The following is a 24,915-nucleotide window of genomic DNA, read 5'->3' as shown; positions in this document are numbered from 1 at the left end:
CTTCCACTCTTGGGAAGTGAATGAGGTCTGGTTTTCTTGGGAATAGCTTCTGGTTAAATGTGGAAGAGTACCTCCACAATGGTCCCAGACCAATTTTCATGTCGTGTCCTTTTGACCTCCATGAGGCTGTTGCTCCCTTCCAAAATGATCGCTGCGAGAATCCACCACAGGTTTACCTCTGGTGGTATCGCAACTATCTTTATGCGCACCACCCTCCTTAAATAGGATGGATGAAGCATATATTCTTCAATCCGACAGGAAACCATGGAGTGTTTGGCGGCCAGAGCTTCAAATTTAAAGAGCAGTGAAATGCCTGCAAACTGTTTAGCCTTTGAAATATGAAAGATGTCTGGCATTATTTCTTTCAGTGCATCTTCCACATCTGCCAAGCTCACTATCTCTGGCCACTTTGTGTTTATGGAGTGAGCTAAGGAGCAGTAGAGCTGCTCAGAACCCACACAAGGGAAACCACATTAATAATGGTCAGTAAAAAATATTTGCAGGATCTTTTCTGTTTGGCTGCCACCTTTCAATTTGTTGCAAATTCATTTCAATTGAAATTTGGTGGGAGGGGACAAGTCAATTACATCAAATCCAGTATACAACTGGTACTTAATTTATTGACCCCGAAAGGATTGAAGGCAAAGTAAACCATGATGGAATTTGAACTCAGAATGCAGTGACAGGTGAAATACCACTAAGCACTACATCCAACGTGCTAAATGATTCTGCCAGCTTGCTGCCTTACTACTACTACTACTACTACTACTACTACTACTACTACTACTACTACTACTAATAATAATAATAATAATGATAATAATAATAATAATCATTCTACTCAAGATACACAATACTTGTAATTACACTCGACAATATGCAACTCTGGGTTTTACACGGCTCACCAACTCTCCCTTACACTCTCTGTGCATGTTCATTTATATTGTGGGACAGTCCATTAGGAGCCAACCAAATAGAAGTGTTCTACTTCCACAAAACAATCATTCTACTATCTATGGTACTACGTGACAGCTGAAAACATTCAAGAGCAGAATAGGCACATATTACACCCACACTTGTATACTTACCTCCTTGTCCCTAGACACACAGATCACTTCTATTCTTTATTATCTTCTTTGCTCACATTATTTCTACCAATCATCTCCCTGCTGAGCCTTCAGCCACTATTCTCTCTCCTTCATTACATTCAAATAATAATAACAATAATAACAATAACAATAACAATAATAATAATAATAATAATAATGAGAAAAAAGAAGGAAAAAAAAGGAAGAAGAAAAAAAAGAAGGAAAAGAAGAAGAAAATGCTTTCTAATTGATGTATCAATACCAGCAGATGACAACGTTTCCCTAAAAGAAATGGAAAAACTTTCAAAATACAAAGACGTGGAAATAGAGGTAACTTGAATGTGGAATCTAAAAACAGAAACAATTCCTACCATAGTAGGCGCCTTAGGTATAATAAAAAAATATTCAGACAAATACATAACAAAAACACCAGGACTTACAAATATGTATAACATACAGAAAATTGCACTACTGGGTACTGCACACATTCTATGCAAAACACTTTCAATACAGTAACCATAAGAGCATCACAGCAAACCACAGCACATACCCAAGGCACACAGAGCTGCGCTTGGTAGTGAAGTGAAAGCACGTTATAAAAATAAAACTACTGAATAATAATAATAATAAATAATAGTAGATGGAACAAACAAGTCAATGCTGTGGTCATGGAGTGTTACTACCTGAACAACCCTGTAGATGAAAATGGTGTTCGTATTAGGGGATACTGATAACGTATGTATGATCAACGGAGAGAAAGCGAATTGTTTCAACTCACGGAAGAGAGATTATGTGATCAAGCTAGAGCAATAAGAAAAAAATCGTTAGTTCACAGAAGTAGAGCTCAATGCTATCAAAAGACGGGTATTGGAAAATAACATCAGAGGAAAGGATGAAAATACAGTTCTCACTGATAAAAGTAATCTCATAGCGGAAAACAGATGTGAGATATCTAATAAACCACAGGAAAGGAACAGTGATATCTTGCTCGATGAGAGGCATATAGATGGTCTGGAAGATGACAATAAAACTAATGGTGACATGACAGATGGGCAAAAGGCAATCTATGACAGAATAAAGGCCAGGCTACAGGAGAACGATAGCAACATTATTTGCAACCATAAAATAGTTGATCGGTGGAAACTGAACCAAGAAATGAAAAATGTGAATGAAATTCTGAAATACATAACGACTGGGTTATGGCATAGAGATAGCAATATCGCAGGAGAGGTAAGTTAATTATATCAAACCCAACATTCAACTGGTACTAATTTCATGGAAGTTCAAATGATGAAACGTAAAACTAACCTTGGTGGAATTTGAACACAGATCATAAAACCAGAAGAAATGCTGCTCAGCAGTCTTTCTGGCAGGCTTACATTGACCCCAGTGCTCAAATGATGCTTATTTCATTGCTCCTGAAAGGATGAAATGCAAATTTCCCCTTGATGAATTTGAACCCAAAACATAATGACAGATGAAATGACACCAAGTGTTTTGCACAGGGTGCTAATGATTCTTCCAGGTCACTACCTTAATAATAATAATAATAATAATAATCCTTTCTACTATAGGCAAAAGGCCTAAAATTTTGGTGGAGGGGGTAAGTCGATTGCATTAACCACAGTACTCAATGAATACTCATTTCATTAACCCTAAAACGATTATCACAACGCATTTCTGCAAGAAATTGTCAATGCTGGTCATCACTTTTACTAGTTTTTTTACACCTGAAGATCTGAACAAAACCAGACAAATCTCCTGCATCCCATTTCATGTGGGATGTGCCTCATCGTCTCTATTTCCCAGAACAGTGACAAAGAATCAATGTACAGAGGGAAGATGACATCCTTGAAGGATTGACTGCCAAAATACTAAATGGCTCTGAGAGGTAGCCATTCACCTTAACCACTAAGAAAATATTGCTACACACAGCTGTAATCCAGCCCCTGAAGAATGTACTGAGGCTAGCTGTTGTGAGGATTGCTGCCAAATATTGGTGGGTGACCCTATTGAATGCTTCCAATTGTCCTGCATTATCACCCTTGTTTGGGTCCTTTCTCACTACAGATCTTCTACATCCTACTTCATGTGTGCTGCACCTTAAGGCCACTAGTTTCCACAGAGATGGCTAAGGAGTCAGTGCATACAGAAGAGAAGGTGCAATTGACCTGAACTGATCAGAGCTCACCTACGCCATGTTCATTACCCACTTTCTCTATGATGTATTGCATGAGGTGGATGTTGTAATGCATTGATATGTTCAGGATACTGCATGTTTGCATATCATCAGTCTGACTATTGAAGACAAGTGCAAAATTCCTTGCGAACATCTTGGCCAAAATCTTGAAATCTACTTTGAGCAAAAGTTATGTACCAAAAATTATAGATGTGGTCATCCTTGTTTCAGTCTTGCCTTGTCAACACTACTGTTGCAAGTTTTGGTATCCACCTGTCAAAGGGTCATCTAACAAGCCTGCTATATAAATGTATACAGACCATACAGTAACCTATCTAAACAAAGTGATTTGTCCCTCATGCAGCTAGATATTGCTGGAACATTGTCTGATTTTCACAACACTCTCCCTCCATTGCCAAGAGTTACAACTCACTGATGAGGTGATCATTGAAGTCCATTGTGCAATCAGGGACACCACTTGTTCTGGGTGATCTTACAGTATGAGTCCTAAATATCGGCCTTTTCTGTAAAAAATGTCTTCGGCGATCTTTACCAAAGATCAGCCTTTTCCATAAAAAGTGTTGGAGAGAAACAGGGAAACGATGTCATAAAAGCGAAAGACATACAGAGAGTGTGATTTATTTTGAAGGGTTTAGGGTTAGGATTAGGGTTTGGGTTTTAGGCTTTGTGTTAGGGAATTCTGTCCCTAACCGTAACCATAACCCTAAACACTAACCGTAACCCTAAAACCCTAACCCTGACACTAAAACCCTAACCCTAACACCGTAGTGAAGTTCGTGCAGGTGTTACAGAAAAGGCCGATCTTTGGTAAAGATCGCCGAAGACACTTGTTACGGAAAAGGCCGATATTTAGGACTCGTACCATAAGATCGCCCTTGTTCTGAACAGTGAAATACCTAAGAACAGCTGCAATACTAATAGTAACAAATTAGGAAATTGTAGGTTTTTGAATCACCCTTCCTACTTAAGTTGGGATGCTTTAATCCTAAGTTGAATCTGCTAAGTTAAACAAAGCAGGATGCGTATAAATCTGTAAATATATATATGTAGAATACCACACAAACTATGACATATTACTTTGATAGCTCTCTGTGGATGTTCACTTCACATCATAATTGTATTTGTGTAAGAACTCAACTAAAACAGAACAAATATCATCTCCAGAATACAAGTTTGGATTATAAATGACGTTAAGGCACGAATCAAGTTCCTTGATTAATATTGCTATCTTCAAAACTATAAATCTGAGTGTTTGGGATGATTTTTTATATTAATTGCTTACTAAACTGCTAAATATCCATTTTCCCCTTTTGAACACTGAAATTTCTTTTCTTCTTTCTCCAAAGGTGAATTATTCAAACCCCAAAGAATTCCTCCCAACAAATAGCTATGGTGCTCTCCAACTATTTCTGCTCATGATCAGAGCTGCACAAATCATCAGCCACTAAGGAATATGCTCAACCGGTTACAGTCAAACAACTGACAAGCAAATCTGTGGTATTGAGCAGAATATTTGTCACGGCCCATCTTTTATACTAAAACAAAACATGTATATGATAACACTTCCAATCAGTTAAGATCAGAAGCATTCTGTCTGGAACACCAACAATTCTGCCAGCTCACAGCTTTAATAATAATAATACTAATAATACTAATACTAATAATAATAATAATAATCCTTTCTACTACAGATACAGGGCTTGAAATTTTGGAGGAGGGAGCTAATTAAACTACATCAACTGCAAGTAAAACAAAACATGTACATGATAACACTTCCAATCAGTTAAGATCAGAAGCCATGAGAGCCTGCCTCTGGTATTGCATCAGGGTATTTATTATCATTATTTGTTGCTATTGCAGTGTTTAATCTCATAGCATAAGTATGTTTGGCAATCATTTTGGATGTGAAAGTGTAGTGTGCTTAAAAACATTTTCTGAAGATTTTAAAATAAATCTCATGTTGTTTTTCTCTGTTTCTGCACATAAAGGAAGGCTTTCATTACATGATAGTAGGTTATTTTTACAAGTTTTTTTAAAGAAAAATTAATTTAATAATGCTTGAATGAAACCTGTCTCAAAAAGAGAAGAAAATAACATCTACACACAATGCAAGCCAAATTTAATAATAAAAACAACAGCAACTATAGGCATATGTTCTAGAGATTTTAAAACAAAAACAAATCTATTTCATGTTGATTTTCTCTTTTCCTGCACATAAAGGAAGGCTTTCCTTACAAGACAGTAAGTTATTTTTACAAGTTTTTTTAAAGAAAAATTAATTTAATAATGCTTGAATGAAATGTGTCTCAGAAAGAGAAGAAAATAATATCTACACACAATGCAAGCCAAATTTAATAATAAAAACAACAGAAATAAACCTTTCTACTATAGGCACATGGCCTGAAATTTTGGTCAAGGAGGATAGACTATTAACATTGACCACAGTGCTTGACTGGCATTTATTTCATAAACTTCCAAAGGATGAAAGACAAAGCTGACCTTAATGGAATTTAACCCTTTTGTTATTGTATTTATTTTGAGATGCTGTGTTTCTTTCAATTACTTTAAATATAACAAAGAATTTAGTAAAATAACTTATTTATCATTCAGCCAGTGTTAGGAATATAAATTGTGACAAACGTTTGGTGGAAGATTTTAATTCAAAACTTATGAAAACAAGACATTTGTACTCAGAGCCAGAACTGGTTTCAGCTGGGTTGGTAACGAAAGGGTTAAACTCAGCATGTAAAAACAGATGAAATGCCACAAGCATTTTGCTCAGCATGCTCATGATTCTACTAGCTCAACACCTTAACAACAATAATAATAATTTCTAATTTAGGTACAAGGCCAACAGTTTTGATGAGTGGATGTAAGCTGATGCCAATTTCCCCTGTACTGGAATGCTACTTTACTCTATCTAGCACTGGAAGGTTAGATAAAATGAAGGATTTGGCAGGATTTGAGCCTAAAGAGCTGGAAAATAGGTCTTTTCACTTAGGAGTGATGTTGAGCTAAACAACAACAAAAACACAGTAAAAAAAAAATATGTAAAATTCAACGCATCCATTAACTACAATCTCCAAAGCATAAAATTACTAGGCTTGACAATAGGATGCATTTCATAAACTGAATATATCAAACATATTAACACACACACACACACACACACACACACACACACACAAAACTACAATACATTGTAAGTACTAAAAACATGAGAAAATGTTGAAATGTGAGACAATGAGAACAACGTTAATTGTAACTCTAGAAGGGTTTATTTCTTAAAAACATATGAAAATTGCTAATGACGTATGTATAACACAATACTGAAGATTTTCTGCTTACCAAAGAATATCAAACATTTACATCGAAAAAGAAATTTAAGTTGTCATTATTTTTGAAATTGTTTCAGAGTTGCTAAAACACAGTAGATTATTTTTAAACCGTTTATCTGAGAAATGTATTGTACTAAAGAAGTGAATGCATTGTTAGGGACATATAATGTGCATATGTAACATGTCCATATTAGTGCAGATATCATAGATTGGCCAGTCTAAAAGTTCTGAGATTAGAAAGATGATACAAAGACAGGAATAGCATGGTACTGTGCAGGAGACGACCTGACCAACAAGCTGAAAAATGGGAAAGTGGATGCAAGAGTGATGATGAAGATGCTGATGATGACAATGACAACAATGCCAAAAATTTTGTTTGTTTTCTCAGTATTTTTGTAAATACAAATTCAACACGTAAGTCAGAAAGTATAGGATTGAAATAATTTTGTTTAAAGTAGAACTTACATAAACAGTTATGTTCCTATAGAAAGTTTAAAACAACGGAATCCAGAGTAAGTATGTAATAGAGAGATTGTTTACGTGTTTGAATAGACCTCTCTGATAATAACCTATCTTGAATTGACTCTGGGTCAAGGATAAAAACAGCATATCTTAAAATGTTCATATTTAAATTAAAGCCTTCCAATTTTATGAAAGAAAATGTAATTCTCCAAAGATCAGAAAAATAATGGAAAAATTAGTTATTTCATTAAAAATACCTCAAACTTTTCAATATAACACACACACACACACAAACAAAATGTTGGAAATGGTCAGCAAAGAAAATGTTTCTGTCACTTGAAAGTATTCCTCCTTGTTGAAAATGTGGTATAAACCAAATCCTAAAATTTCTCTTCCATTTCAAAGACAGTTTTATCCCGAGTAAATATATTTACAAAACTTTTTCGAAATATTTTGTTGCAGAATCCATACACCATGGGATTTAAGGATGAATTTAGTATCCAAGTACGATATAAAACTACTTTCAAAATCTGCAACAAGTTAGAATCTTTGCAGAATGGATACGAGACACAGAATAGTAGAGTTGGTGAAAAACTGACAAAATACAAAACAGAAATTGAGATAAGCACAATGTTTGTGCGATTGATTCGTTCATGTTCCGAAGTTTCTTCTTTAGTTTCTTTTTTCTTGAAATGCTTCTTGATCGTTTTCCGAACAAATGAATAAAGTACAGTCATGCTGAGGACAACGATACTGTGAATAATCAATGCTATGAGAGCATATAACCAGAGGAATGGTCTTCTGAAGTCACTATTACATATGATATAGATCATATGTTCATGAGAAACGGGAACACTATCAGTGTATAAAACAGGTGGCAGGACAAATGCAAGTGCTGTAATGATTGTGAAAATCATAAGAGAAATGCACAGCTTTGGAGTAATTTGTATGCTAGATGGTTGACATATCCTTCTGAATCTTTCAATGGCAATTATAAGAAGAATGAGGGATGACATGATAGAACAGATGAAGATAACAAACTTGTATAATCTACACAAATATTTTGATTGAATTGCTGGGTAAAGTTCAGCCATTTCCAGAGGCATTCCAAAGATACATCCAATGAGATCAATGACAGCTAGTAGAAGGATGAATGTTTCTACATTGCTTTTCTTGGATTGGCGTACATAAATATATACCACAAATATGTTACCTACAAGTCCCACAATTAGGAAAAAAGGTATGATACTAAAAACAACTAATCTTGAAAGCAAAACAGGATCAGACAAATGGGTTGCATTCATGTTGAAATAAATGTGTAGCTTCCAGTAAAGGATGTATAATATATATATGTTAATTATTGAAATGTATATACGTGCATATGTTCATATATGTGTATAAATCTGTATAAAAGACTTGAGATGCAATAATTTCAGATATGTACTTGTAGGTAAGCAACTTGATTAGTGCATTAACACCGTTTGTAATCCAAACTTGTATACTGGAGATGATATTTGTCTTGTTCTGTGCCTGCAGTTGAGTTCTTACACAAATACAAATACAATGTGAAATAGCATCATCAGAGAGTGTTTTGTAATATTTTGTCTGATAAATTGCTTATATAGATCAACAGATTAATATACATCCTGTTTTATTTCACTAATTAGATTGAAAGTAAATCATCACGACTCAAATATGTACAAAATTAAGAAACCTAAATGATAAGAACATTTTACAAAATTACATTGTTTAATGATGAATACTAGAAGCACAAATAGTACTGGATAAAAATTGTTGAGTTATTTCTTCACACTTTTTACATTCTAAGCCCAAACCTTGCTGAGGTCAACTTTGCCTTTTAAATCTTTATGATTGAGAGAATAAGGTACCAGTCAAGTACTGGGGCCAATGATATTGACTTACACCCTCCTCTTAAAACAACAGGCTTCATATCTAAATCAGATTTCTCTATCAAATATAATACTTATTTATTCACATTCTTTTGAAATAGTCATGCTTGTAGCTTTTAGGTTTCAGTCTCTTTTATTATTATTAATATTACTATTATTAATTCCTTTATCGTCATTGTTGTCATCATTACTATTATTCAAATATGAATAAGAAGCAGCTTGAAGGATATAAACAATATCAAACAGACATACACAATGTATTTTTCTAGTTTGGGTGCCCGCTGCAATTTATAGGCATAAGAGAGTATATTCTCATCAATTTGTCTGATGTTAAAACACCTGGAAATCACAGACTATGACTCCCAGGTGAATTTAGGCAAATTGATGAGAATATACTCTCTTATGCCTATAAATTGCAGCGTGCACCCAAACTAGAAAAATACATTGTCTGTTGTTTTTTTGTGAATTCTCCCTATATATATATATATATATATATATATATATATATATATACATATATATATATATATATATATATATATATACCCGTCAGAGTGTAAGTATCTTGAGAGAAAAGCTGAACATTAGAAGCATCAGTTGTGGTGTGCAAGAGAGATGATTGCGCTGGTATGGACATGTGGTGAGAATGGATGAGGATAGCTGCGTGAAAAAGTGCCACACCCTAACAGTTGAGGGAACCCGTGGAAGAGGTAGGCCCAGGAAGACCTGGGCTGAGGTGGTGAGGCAAGACCTTCGTACATTGGGCTTCACCGAGGCGATGACTACTGACCGAGACCTTTGGAAATGTGCTGTGCGTGAGAAGACCCGGCAAGCCAAGTAAGATCGTTGCCAGTGCCCCTGGACTGGCTCTTGCGCGGGTGGCACATGAGATGCACCATTTTGAGCATGGCTGTTGCCAGTACCGCCTGACTGGCTCCCGTAGGATTTTCGAGCGAGATCGTTGCCAGTGCCCCTGGACTGGCTTGTGCAGGTGGCACATAAAAGACACCATTTCGAGCGTGGCCGTTTTCGTGCGGGTGACACGTAAAAGTACCCACTACACTCTCTGAGTGGTTGGCGTTAGGAAGGGCATCCAGCTGTAGAAACTCTGCCAAATTAGATTGGAGCCTGGTGTTGCCATCTGGTTTCACCAGTCCTCAGTCAAATCGTCCAACCCATGCTAGCATGGAAAGCGGACGTTAAACGATGATGATGATGATGATGATGATACATACATACATATACTCTTTTACTCTTTTATTTGTTTTACAAAAACAGCTAATCTTGAAAGCAAAACAGGATCAGACAAATGGGTTGCATTCATGTTGAAACAAGTATGTAGTTTCTAGTTTAGTCAGTATAATGTATATATGTTGATATGCATATATGTCTGTGTATGTATATATATATATATATACAGACACAGTTGGACTCCCGTTTGGAGCCTGTGAAACTTGAAGTAGCATGGAACAAAATCAAACTGTTTCAAACAATACACTAAATGTGTTGACTGTCCTTTTCTTTCATCTGTCAACTACCCATATATATATATATATATATATATCATCATCATCATCATCATCATCGTTTAACGTCCGCTTTCCATGCTAGCATGGGTTGGGACGATTTGACAGAGGACTGGTGAAACCAGATGGCTAAACCAGGCTCCAATCTGATTTGGCAGAGTTTCTACAGCTGGATGCCCTTCCTAACGCCAACCACTCCGAGAGTGTAGTGGGTGCTTTTACGTGCCACCGGCACGAAGGCCAGTCAGGCGTTATTGGCAACGGCCATGCTCAAAATGGTGTATTTTATGTGCCACCAGCACAAGAGCCAGTCCAGGGGCACTGGCAACAATCTCGCTCAAAAGTCCTTACACATGCCACGGGCACAAGTGCCAGAAAGGCGATGCTGGGTACAGGTGCCATCCCAGTTTCGCTTTCGCTTGCCCCAATATGTCTTTGCAAGCTGAGTTTCATGTCCAATGAAGGAGACGACGTTGGCATGGATGCCAGTCATCGAATTTAGTTCGGTTTCGATTTTGATTTCACTTGCCTCAATAGGTCTTCGCAAGCAGAGTTTAGTGTCGAATATATATATATATATATATATATATATATATACACACACACACACACACACACACACATACATACATATCCTTTGTTCCCAAGCATTAAACTAACACATCTGCTTGTTGTTCCTACACCTGTCTTTGTGTTTTGCTTTCTGCAAATTTGAACTATATGTATTTATTTATCTGTATAAAACACTAATGGTACATTACTTTCAGATACGTAGTTGTAGGCAATGAAGTTGATTAGTGCATTAACATCATTTGTAATCCAAAGTTGTATACTGGGGATGATATTTGTTTTGTTTTGTTCTTGCAGTTGAATTCTTACACAAATACAATTACAATGTGAAGTAAACATCCAGGAAGAGCTATCAATGTAATACACAATAGCTTGTGTCATATTCTGCTTGTAGAAAATTACAGATTAATATACATCCTACTTAGTTGAACTTAACAGATTCACCTTACAATCCAGTATCACAATATTGGACAAAATTAGGAAACTTAAGTAGGAAAGATAATTCAAACACTTACATTTGTGCAATTTGATTTAATATTGGAGCTTTATTGTGGCACAAGTGGTGACCCTAATCACACAATGGACTGTAATGACAACCTCACCAGTGAGGTGTGGTTCATAGCAATGGAAAAGCAGACAACATTCAGAGGAATATGTACAGCAATATCTAGCTGCACAAGGGAAAAAAATCACTTGCATTAGATAGTTTACTCTATTGGTTTTATACATTTATATGCCAGACTTGTTTGGTGAACTTTTGGCAGGTATATGGTTGCTTTGTCATATTCTGAGCCCTTTTCTGGGATATGCCTATACAGTCTTTTCTCTGTTGTCATTCCATAGTGAGGGCATAGCTTTCCATGATCGTAGGTCCCAAATCAGTCATGTCTGTGGATATATTTCTTCTTAGCCAGGACTGGGCAGCCAGAGTAAATATGATTTATTGTTTCTTCCCCATCACCATATACTCTGAAATTCCTTATTGTATTTTTCTTCATTATGTATTTTTGGTGATTTCTGATGGGGAGGCTTTCATCCTGTGCCACAATTGAAAACTCTACAATCTCTGCTTTGAGTCCTGAGCTTCCCAACCAGTGTTGGGGTTTTATTTTACTATTTCTTTTCTGTTTGACTTATGCCAGTATTTGTTATGGAAGGGCTTTCTTGCCATTGTTTTATCACATTTTGTAGTTCCAGTTTTAGTTGTGATTTTTGTTGCTTAACAGCTTTTGTTGTTTATTTTCTTTCAGTTATCTGGCATTATGACCTCTTTGTAGCATATTCAATTTTTTTAGTTTTGATCCTCTTTTGCAGCTCTTTGTAACAGTTTTCCATGGCTCTTTTTCAAGCCATCCTTAAATACAATCTCCAAAACATAAAATTACTGGGCTCAGCACATTTACAAACAGGATCTGTTCCATAAATTGAATATATCAAGAATCTTAACACTCTTCTTTTACAGTTGCATTGTATGGACATGTTACCTGTGCATTGTATGGACATGTTATCTGTGCATGTTACCTAACAATGCATTCACTTCTCTTGGACACTAAACAGGTAAAGAATTTAAAATTAATATGCTAGGTTTTCAACAATTCTCAATTAATTTCAAAGGCAACAGTAACTTAAGATAACTCCCATTATGATGATGATGCTAGTAAAAATAATAAAAGTGTTAGTATCTAATATATGCACAAGGCTAGTAGTTTTCAGGCAAATCAGCAAACTGATGCCGTGGACACAAATACTTAAAACCCTGGAAGGATGAAAAGTAAAATCGACCATGATAGGATTTGAAATTTGAACTTAAAAGGCTTGAAAAAATAAGTCTTCTCAATTGGGAGTGATGTTGGGTTAAGCAACAAACAACACAGGTAAAGAAATATGTAAATTTCAACACATCCATTGACTATAATCTTCAGAACATAAAATTACTATGCTCAACACATTTACGAACAAGAAGTGTTCCATAAATTGAATATATCAAACATGTTAATACACACACACAAATAAAATGCATTGTATGTACCAAAGACAGAAAATGTTGAAAAGTGAAACAATGGTAATAATGTTGATCACAACTCTAGAAGGGTTTATTTCTTAAATAAGTATAAAAGTTGCTAATGATGTATGTAAAATACAAGATTGAAGAGTTGGTGGGTTTAACAATAATTTTCTGCTCAGCAAAGAACATTAAACGCTTTCCTAGAAAGAGAAATTTAAGTTCTTGTTTTTGAAATTGTTTCAAAATTACTAAAAACATAGCAGATGAATTTTAACCCTTTAGCATGTATAATGGGGATATTCAGTCACAATATTTAACCTGTTTTATGTTCAAACTTGCCAGATCAGGCCTCTCACATTAACCCTACAATATCATTCTAAAAATTAAGTTACCTCATCAAAATCTCAAAGCTATAAGATAATGATTAATTAAAAATAATGTGAATAACTAAGCATTACATTTGACAGAATAATGTGAATGCTAAAGGGTTAAATCCTTTATCTGACAAAATAGGTGAATGCATTATTAGGGACATAGAATGTGCATAGGTCACTACCAGTGCAGATATCAAAGGAATATCATGAGATCCACATAGATTGGCCAGTCTAAAATTTCTGAGACTTAGAAAGATGATACAGAAAGAGGAATAGCATGGTTATGTATTGGAGAAGAGCTGACTAACAAGCTGAAGTATGGGAATGTGGATGTAAGAGTGATGAAGATGATGATAACGACAGTGACAAAAACAACAAAAATTTCTATTCTGCATACAAGGTCAGACATTATGAGGCAGGAGATGTAAAATGATGACATTAGTCCCAGTTTTTGAATAGTTTGTCATTTTATGAAAACTGGGAAGTTCACCTAGGGAGAAGATGAAATCGGATCCTAACGAGCAGGGGAAAAAATGTCTTCTCAATTAGTAATGATGTAGGGATAAACAAAAAAAAAAAAAAAAACACAGCAAAACAAATACGAGAAATTCCAGCCATCCTTTAAATACAATCTCCAAAACATAACATTACAAGGATCAGCATATTTACAAACAGGATTCATTCCATAAAGTCAATATATCAAACATAGTAACACACTTCTTTCATGACTTCACTGGTATGAAAATGATTTTCAGCAATTCTGAAACAATTTCAAAACCAATTACAACTTAGATTTCTTGTATGCTGATCGCCATGATGATAATGATGATGATGGTGATGATGATGATGATGATGATGATGATGATGATGATGATGATGATGATGATGATGATGATGATGATGATGATGATGATTATGATGATAACAACAATAATAATTTCTAATTTAGGTATAAGGCCAAAATTTCAAAGGGGAGGAAGCAAACTGATACCATAAACACAACTCCTTGAATGGTACTTCATTTTATCAAAGCCTGTGAGATGAAATCAGATCCTCAAGAGCAGGAAAAAAGATATCATCTCAATTCGTAGTGAGGTGGTGATAAACAACAAAAAACCATAACAAAACTAACATCAAAAATTTAAGCCATCCTTTAAATACAACCTCAAAACCATAAAATTGCTGGGCTCAAAACATTTACAAACAAGCTTTAGCAGTTCTTATTTCTTTACTGCCCACAAGGGACTACACACAGAGGGGACAAACAAGGACAGACAAATGGATTAAGTCGATTATATCGACCCCAGTGCGTAACTGGTACTTATTTAATCGACCTCCGTGGAATTTGAACTTGGCAAACGAAATACCACTAGGCATTTCGCCAGGCGTGCTAACGCTTCTGCCAGCTCGCCGCCTTAAACTAAGCTTTAGCAGTTCTGAAACAACTTCCAAAATATTAACAACTTGAATTTTTTTTTTTTTTTTTTTTATTATTATTATTATTATTATTATTATTATTATTATTATTATTATTATTATTATTATTATTATTATTATTATTATTATTATTATTATTATTATTATTATTATTATTATTATGATGATGATGATGATGATGATGATGATGATGATGATGATGATGATGATGATGATGATGATGATGATGATGATGATGATGATGATGATGATGATGATGATGATGATGATGATGATGATGATGATGATGATGATGATGATGATGATGATGATGATGATGATGATGATGATGATGATGATGATGATGATGATGATGATGATGATGATGATGATGATGATGATGATGATGATGATGATGATGATGATGATGATGATGATGATGATGATGATGATGATGATGATGATGATGATGATGATGATGATGATGATGATGATGATGATGATGATGATGATGATGATGATGATGATGATGATGATGATGATGATGATGATGATGATGATGATGATGATGATGATGATGATGATGATGATGATGATGATGATGATGATGATGATGATGATGATGATGATGATGATGATGATGATGATGATGATGATGATGATGATGATGATGATGATGATGATGATGATGATGATGATGATGATGATGATGATGATGATGATGATGATGATGATGATGATGATGATGATGATGATGATGATGATGATGATGATGATGATGATGATGATGATGATGATGATGATGATGATGATGATGATGATGATGATGATGATGATGATGATGATGATGATGATGATGATGATGATGATGATGATGATGATGATGATGATGATGATGATGATGATGATGATGATGATGATGATGATGATGATGATGATGATGATGATGATGATGATGATGATGATGATGATGATGATGATGATGATGATGATGATGATGATGATGATGATGATGATGATGATGACGACGACAGCAACAATTTTCTTTTACTTTCCAGTATTCTTCAAATGTAAATCTAAATTGTAATTCAGAAACTGTGGGAACCAAATTATTTTGAGTTTAAAGTAGAACTTACATAAACAGTTATGTTCCCATAAAAGGTATAAAACAACAGAAACTAGTGTAAATATGTTATAGAGAAAATGTTCAGCTGTACAAATTGACCTTTTTCATACTAATCTATCTTAGACTGACTCTGGGTCAAGGATACAAGCAGCGTATCTTAAAATGTTCAGATTTAAATTAAAACATTCCAATTTTATGAAAGAAAATATAATTCTCTTAAAAATGGAAAAGGTAGTTATTTCACTAAACACCTCAATCCTTGAGTTATTTTCAGTCTAGTGCATTTGCTATGAAATGGTAAGCAAAGGAAACGTTTCTGCTACTTGAAAGTATTCCTTGATGTTAAAAAGTGTGGTGTAAACCAAATCTTAAAATTTCTCCTCCATTTCAAAGACAATTTTACTCCTTGTAAATATATTTACAAAACTTTTGCGGAATATTTTGTTACAAAATCCATACACCAAGGGATTTAAAGATGAATTTAGTATCCAAGTACGGTACAAAACTACTTTCAAAATCTGCAACAAGTTTGAATCTTTGAAGTAAGGGTATATGACAATAATAACGAGGACTGGTGAAAAACTGACGAAAATCAAAATGGTGAGTGAAATAAGTACAGCGTTAGTGTGATTGATTTGTTCTTGTTTGCAAGCTGCTTCTTAACTTGGCTTTTTCTTGAAATGCTGAGTAATAGTCTTCTGAACAAGCAAATAAAGTACAGTCATGGTTAAGAAAAGTATAATGTAAAGAATTAATGCTGCTAGAACATATGACCAGGCAGTTGACCTTCTAAGGTCACAGCCACATATCATATATATCTTATTTTCATGGGTAAAGGGAAATCCTTCATAGTAAAACAGAACTGGCAGCACCAATGCAACTGATGTTACAGTTATGAAAATAATAAGAGTTTGCCGTAGTTTTGGAGTAATTTGTTTGCCATGTGGACAACAAACTTTTCTGAGTCTTTCAACAGCAATAGTAAACAGAATCAAGGATGACATGGCAGTACAGATGAAGACAACAAACTTGTATAGTTTGCAGAAATATTTTGATTGTATTGCCAGGTAGAGTTCAGCCATTTCCAGAGGCATTCCAAAAACATATCCAATAAGATCAGTAACAGATAGTACAAGGATGAATGTTTCTACATTGCTTTTCTGGGACTGTCGTGCATAAATATATATCACAGAGATGTAACTTATGAGTCCTACAATTAGGAATAAAGGTATGATACTAAAAACAACTAATCTTGAAAATATAACAGGATCAGACAAATGGGTGGCATTCATGTTGAAACACGTGTGCAGTTTCCAGTTTCATAAGTACAATGTATATATGTTGATTGTTGATTATATATATATATATATATATATATATATATATATATATATATATATATATATAGCTTTCTGTTTGTATATATATATATATATATATCTTTCTGTTTGTATGTATGTATATATGCTTTCAGTGTGAATGGTCTGTTTGTATGTATGTATTATATATATACAGGGTGATTCGTAAGTAACTCCCTATTCTAAAGTAACTATAATTTATTCAAATGCTGTAATTTGTTTCTCAATTTTTGTGTGTATGTTACTTAATGTGTGGCAATTAAATCTATGCTATTGTTGTTCGTGAATGGCTGAATGCCCAATTTCCTGGAAAATGGATGTGTCGTCGTAGTTCACACAAATGGCCAGCCAGAAGTCCTGACTTAACACCCTGCGACTTTTTTCTTTGGGGTTGGTTGAAAGAACAAGTCTACTCAACCAAACCAAGAAATCTGAAAGAACTTGAAGATAGAATACGTGAAGTTATTAGTTCCATACCGCAAGAGTTTCTTGTGAAATCAGTTGATGCGGTTCATGGTCGACTTGAAAAGCTGGTGGCAAATGATGGTGCCCATATTGAATTTTAAATAAAAGTCCATGTAATATACTTTCTTCTCGTATTCATTAATTGGAGAAATTATACTTCAAAAATATATTATAGTTATTTTAGAATAGGGAGTTACTTTCGGATCACCCTGTATATATTTATATATATATGAATATATATATATAAAGACTGGTGTTGCAATAATTTCAGAGATGTACTTGTAGGTGAGCAAGCTGATTAGTGCATTAACATGATTTGTAATCCAAACTTGTACACTGGAGATGATATTCGTTTTGTTCTGTTGTTGCAGTTGAGTTCTTACACAAATATAATTACAATGTGAAGTAAACATCCAGAGAAAGGTTTCAAAGTCATATGTAATAGCTTGTGTCATATTCTGCTGATATACATAAACTTAAGTAGGAAGGGTTATTCAAACACTTACAGTTTCCTAATTTGTTATTATTCATATTTCAGTTGAAAATCCACTTTCTTCTCTAGTTCTGGTGGTGATTCTGCTATGAGAGCAAGGTCATAGAGGAGCTCCTAGGGGCAACCTCTCTTGAATACCTCAGTTATTGCCTGGAGGACTATGATAAATAAGAGGAGACTGAGGGCTGACCCCTGGTGGACCCCTACATCTACCAGGAATTCTTCACTATACTCATTGCCAACCCTTACTAATGGCATCTCTGTACAGGGCCTGTACAGCTCTTATTAACCACTTGTCAATCCCTAGTTTCTACATTGCCAACCAGATAAGGGATTGGGGGACCCTGTCAAAGGCTTTCTCCAAGACCACAAAAGCCAAGTATAGGGGTTTATCTTTGGCTAGGTATTTCTCCTGCAGTTGCCGTACCAGGAATATAGCATCAGTGGTGCTTCTACCTGGCACAAAACTGAACTGCATCTCATCCAAGCAGACTTTCTCCCTAATTAGTTGGGCTATGAACCTCTCCATGACCTTCATCACCCGATTCAGATTGCCAACGATTCTGCCAGCTCACCACCTGAAGGCCAACAGTTTTGACAAGGGGAGGTAAATTGATGTCAACTATCTCAGTACTTGAATGGTACTTTATGTTCTCTACCCCTATTTAGGGTTAGATAAAATGAAGGCTTTGGCAGGGTTTGAAATAATTACCAAAAGTAAATAATGTAAATAATGTAAATAATTCCTCATCTCTCAAATATAGAACTGTATTACCAAACGTGTTGGATAAAATAAGTCTTCTCAATTTGGAGTCATGTGGAACTAAACAGCAACAACAAAGTAAGAAAATATATGTAAAATTCAACACATCCATTAACGACAATCTCCAAAACATAAAATTACTAGGTTTAATACGTTTACAAACAGGATGCATTCCATAAATTGAAATTGAAGATATCAAACATATTAACACGCACACACACACATATATAATACATTGCTTGTACCAAAGACATGTAAATAAATGTTGAAATGTGAGACAATGAGAACAATGTTAATCACAACACTAGAAGTGTTTATTTCTTAAATAAGTATAAAAGTTGCTAATGATGTATGTAAAATACAAGATTGAAGAGTTGCTGGGTTTCAAAATAATTTTTTGCTCATTAAAGAATATCAAACATTTTCATTGAAAGAGAATTTTAATTGCTATTTTTAAAATTGTCTTAGAATTTCTAAAAGCGCAAGAGATTAATTTTAAAGCCTTTCTCTGACAAAAGAATTGCACAAAAGAAGAATACATTGTTAGGAACATATAACTTGTATGTATAGGTAACATGTCCATACCAGTGCAGATATTAATGATGATTTCCATGGGTTGGCCAATCTAAAAATTCTGTGATTTAAAAAAGTTGATACAAAGACAGGAATAACATAATTCTGTGTGAAAGACTTGACCAACAAACTCAAGGAGGGAAAAGTTTACAAAAGAGTTATGATGATGATGTTTATTTTTTTTTTTTCCAGTATTTTTTTAATGCAGATTTAATATGTAATTCAGAAACTGTAGGTTCCAAATAGTTTGGAGTTTAAAAGAGAACTTTGATACACAGTTATGGGTCTACAGAAAGTATAAAACTACAACAGAAGCTAGAATAAATATGTAACAGAGAAACTGTTGAGGTGTTCAAATAGGCCTTTCTGATACTAACCTACCTTAGACTGACACTGGATCAAGGATATAAACAGCATATTTTAAAAGGTTCATCATCATCATCATCATTTAACATCCACTTTCCATGCTGGCATGAGTTGAAATCAAACCTTTCCAATTTTACGAAAGAAAATATGATATAAAAATAATGAAAACATTGGTCATTTTATAAAAATATCTGAAACCTTGAGTTATTTTCAATATTGTACAAAAGAAAGAAAACAGTATTCTTTTCAGGAAATGGTCAGCAAAGAAAATGTTTCTTCTACTTGAAAGAATTCCTCTCTATTGAATGTGTGGTGTAAACCAAATCCTAAAATTTCTCTTCCATTTCAAAAATAATTTGACCCCTAGTAAAAATATTTACAAAACTTTTCCGGAAATTTTTGTTGCAGAATCCATACACCATGTGATTTAAGGACGCGTTTAGTATCCAAGTACGATATGCAACTACTTTTAAGATCTGCAACAAATTAGAATCTTTGCAGAATGGATATATGACGAAGAAGATACATGTTGGTGAAAAACTGACAAAATACAAAACAGAGATTGAGATAAGTACAATGATTGTGCGATTGATTCCTTGTTGTCTGCGAGCTTCTTCTTTACCTTGCTTTTTCCTGAGATGCTGAGTAATAGTCTTCCAGATAAAGGAATAAAGTACAGTCATGGTTAAGAAAAGTATAAAGTGAACAATTACGGCTAATAGAGTATATAACCAGTCAGATGACCTTCTAAGGTCTCCGTCACATATCATGTATGTCTTGTTTTCATAGGTAAAGGGAACACCTTCATAAAAGGTAACAGTTGGTACGAGTAGTACAGCCGATATTATTGTTATGGAAACAATAAGTGCCTGACGTAGATTTGGGGTAATTTGTTTTCCAAGTGGACAACATATTTTTCTGAACCTTTCAATGGAAACTGTGAGAAGAATGAAGGACGACATGACAGAACAGGTGTAGACAATATACTTGTATATTTTACACAAATAATTTGATTGAATTGCAGGATACAGTTCAGCCATTTCCAGAGGCATTCCAAAGATACATCCAATCAGATCAATGACAGCTAATACAAGGATGAATGTTTCTACGTTGCTTTTTTGGGATTGGTGTACATAAATATATACCACAAACATGTTACCAATGAGTCCCACAATAGTAGAAAGGTATGATACTGAAAACAACTAATCTTGAAAGTAAAACAGGATCAGACAAATGGGTTGCATTCATGTTGAAACAAGTGCGTAGTTTCTAGTTTAGTAAGAATTATGTAAATATGTTGATAGTTGATATGCATATATGATGTGTGTTCATTTATATATATATATATGTATGCAACAATTTCACAGAATGTACTTGTAGGTAAGCAACATGATTATCATCTTAACGTTATTTGTAATCCAAACTTGTATACTGGAGTTGTTTTAGTTAAGTCCTTACACAAATACAACTACTATGTGAAGTAAACATCCAGAGTGAATGATGAAAGTCAAATGCAATAGGTTGTGTGGTATTCCAATTATATACATTTACAGATTAGTATACATCCTGCTTTGTTTAGTTTATGATTTAACTTAAGATTACAGCATCACAATATTGGACAAACTTAGAAAATTTACATAGGAAGGATGATTCAAACACTAACATTTTCCTAATTTGTTATTATCAATATTGCAGCTGTCCTTTGGTACTTCATTGTTCAGTAGAAGTGGTGTCCCTGATTGCACAATGGACTTCAATGTCTACCTTATTAGCCAGCTGTGACTCCTGATAATGGAGTTGGCATGTCATGAAAAGCAGACAACATTCAGGAAAATGTGTGCAGCAATATGTAGCCGTATAAGGGACAAGTGACCTGCTTTAGATATCTTACCGTATGGTCAATATACATTTATATGTCAGACTTGTTACATTACCTTTTAACAGATGAATAACAAAACATGCAACAGTTGTGCTGATGAGACTTGCTTGATGAACTTAGGGTAAGCATGTACCAAACCACAAAACATAACAGGATCAGACAAATGGGTTGCATTCATGTTGAAACAAGTTCGTAGTTTATAGTTTAGTATGTTTAACGTGTATATGTTGATTGTTGAAATGTATGTATTTGTATGCTTGTATTAGTATATATATATATATATATATATATATATATATATATATATATATATATATTGTATGGTAAGTAAATTGGTTAGTCCATTAACAGTAGACTGAAAATCATTTGTAATCCAAACTTCTATGTTGGAGATGATATTGAAGTTCTGTTCTCAGCTGAGTCCTTATAGAAATACAATCACAATGTGGAGTAAACTTGTCAGAGAGAGATTTCAAAGGAATTTGCAATAATATGTCTGGTAAGTTGCTTAAATAAATATTATACAGATTAAAATACATCCTGCTTAATTTCAGAAATTAGTTTGAAAGTAGATCATCACAACACATGTAATACAGGACCAGTGATGGGGACCTTTGGAAGTTATGAAAACTACTTAACAACAACAATTTTAAATACTATCATTTTACTAAATTACAATATTTAGTGATGATGACCAGAAACAAAATCATCATCATCATTATCATCGTTTAACGTCTGCTTTCCATGCTAGCATGGGTTCAACGATTTGACTGAGGACTGGCAAACCAGAAGGCTGCACCAGGCTCCAATGTGATCTGGTAGAGTTTCTACAGCTGGATGCCCTTCCTAACGCCAACCACTCCGAGAGTGTAGTGGGTGCTTTTACGTGCCACCGGCACGAGGACCAGTCACACGGTACTGGCAATGGCCATGTTCAAAAAGGTGTATTTAACATACCACCTGCACGGAAGCCAGTCCAGCGCACTGGCAACGACCTCGCTTGAATGATTTTCTAATGTGCCACCAGTACAAGTGCTTGAAGGCAACGCTAGTATCAATTAAGCTCAAATGGTGCTACTTAAGGGCCACTAGCATGGAAGCCAGACAGCTGCTCTGGTAATGAACACGCTCAGACAGTGCTGATAGTGCTCCACTGGCGCAGGTGCCAGTCATCGAGTATAGTTCAATTACCATTTCAATTTCACTTGCCCCAACAGATCTTCGCAAGCAGAGTTTAGTGTCCAATGAAGGAGAGGTTGGCATGAGTGCCAATTATCGGATTTGGTTCAATTTCAATTTCAAATTTCAAATTCCAAAATTCACTTGCCTCAACAGGTCTATGCAAGCAGGGGTTTAGTGTCCAATGAATTAAAGATAAGAATTAGTAAGCTGGCTACACTTCTGGCAGAGGTCACAGATTATGCTCTAACTTGCCTTGCCGGGCCTTCTAATGTACTGCATATTTCCAAAGGTCCCGGTCACTGGTCATTGTCTCGGTGAGGACTAAAGGTCGAATGTCATGCTTCACCACCTCATCCCAGGTCTTCCTGGGTCTACCTCTTCCACAGGTTCCCTCAACTACTAGGGTGTGGCACTTTTTCACACAGCTATCCTCATCCAGTCTTGCCACATGTCCATACCAGCGCAATCGTCTCTCTTACACACCACAACTGATGCTTCTTAGGTCAAACTTTTCTCTCAAGGTACTTACACTCTGTCGAGTATGCACACTGACATTACACATCCATCGGAGCATACTGGCTTCGTTTCTTGCAAGCTTACGCATGTCCTCTGCAGTCACGGCCCATGTTTCACTGCCATGTAGCATGGCTGTTCGTACACATGCATCATACAGTCTGCCTTTTACTCTGAGTGAGAGGCCCTTTGTCACCAGCAGTGGTAAGAGCTCTCTAAACTTTGCCCAGGCTATTCTTATTCTAGCAGCTACACTTTCAGTGCACCCTCTCCCGTTACAAACTTGGTCACCGAGTTAGCAGAAGCTATCAAGTCCTTCTAGTTTTTCTCTCTGGAATGTGGCAAAGGTTGTTTTCTGCACATTTTCAGTGTTTATTGCTCCTGAGTATCTGCCACATACAAAAACTATCTTGCTAGTTAGCCTTCCTTTGATATTGCTGCACCTCTTATGTGTCCACAGCTTACATTGGGTACATCTTATGAAGTCTCTACCTACGCCTTTTCTACAGATCGAGCAGGGTCATCTACCTGAAGGGGTTTGTGTTTTCAGTGGGAAAAAAATTTATTCAGGTATTTCTTCCAACTAAGTTCAAACCTTGCTGAGGCCAAATTTGCCTTTCAAATCTCTATGGTTGAAACAATGTATCAATCAAGTACTGGCACCAATGGTATTGACTCACACCCTCCTCTTCAAACTGCTGGCCTTCTGTCTAATTCAAAGACCCTATTTAGAGGCAGTGAGCCTTTAAATGGCACAATCTTTAGAACATAGCAGAAAAGTTTTGTGGCATTTGTGTCAGCACTTTATGGTGTTGGTCCCTAACCAGCAAATTTCAAGTGGGTGTTTTATTTTTTCGGGGGTGGATTAAAGTACTAGTGAAGTCCTAGTAATAATAATAGTAATTAAATATTATGACATCTTCTTGTAAGGCTGTTTAAGTATGTGGAGACACATCCGTTCAGATAAGGCCCTTAGCACTCCATTCAATCCTATATTTAAGGAATAGTTTTTTCATTAATATCATCACTTGCTCAATTGCCCTTCATGTAACAACAGGCCTTGAATTAACAGTTAAGTTCCTACGTTCTAATTTTATTTAAATGTGACTCAGTCAATGTCTTTATAAACTTCCGCTTTCTCAATTAACATCCCATTTGCCAAAGCTACATGTCAGTCTTTCCCTCTAATTGTATAATGTTTATGCAATAAATATGCTGATTAGAATGTTTATGCGTATTAATATAGTATTAATAATCAGGAGACTTATATCCATTCGCACAGGTTATGAATACAACATCCATGTTTGC

The 24,915-nt window shown here is 35.1% G+C and overlaps 2 protein-coding genes and 2 pseudogenes across 3 annotated transcripts in view; all 4 read right to left on the bottom strand.

Annotated features, from left to right (window-relative positions):
* LOC106869814 (2-(3-amino-3-carboxypropyl)histidine synthase subunit 1) overlaps positions 1-24,915 on the bottom strand; it is a 103,008-nt gene that overhangs the window by 46,915 nt on the left and 31,178 nt on the right. The gene's annotated exons all lie outside the window — the stretch shown is intronic.
* LOC128248157 (neuropeptide FF receptor 2-like) lies at positions 7,092-9,225 on the bottom strand. Its single transcript, XM_052968959.2, has one exon. The coding sequence runs from the start codon at positions 8,390-8,392 to the stop codon at positions 7,469-7,471; it is 924 nt and encodes a 307-aa protein (XP_052824919.1). The 5' UTR covers positions 8,393-9,225; the 3' UTR covers positions 7,092-7,468.
* LOC149134983 (neuropeptide FF receptor 2-like) lies at positions 15,828-17,307 on the bottom strand (annotated as a pseudogene).
* Positions 20,164-22,167, bottom strand: LOC149134982 (melatonin receptor type 1B-B-like; annotated as a pseudogene).

The sequence above is a fragment of the Octopus bimaculoides genome, chromosome 6 (assembly GCF_046866305.1).
Source record: "Octopus bimaculoides isolate indiv1 chromosome 6, ASM4686630v1, whole genome shotgun sequence".
NCBI classification, from domain to species: Eukaryota; Metazoa; Mollusca; class Cephalopoda; order Octopoda; family Octopodidae; genus Octopus; species Octopus bimaculoides.
This window is presented reverse-complemented; position numbering and strand designations above follow the sequence as displayed.

Bases quoted from the DNA above. Each gene is read 5' to 3' on its own strand.
- LOC128248157 (XM_052968959.2), bottom strand. From the start codon at position 8,392: ATGAATGCAACCCATTTGTCTGATCCTGTTTTGCTTTCAAGATTAGTT.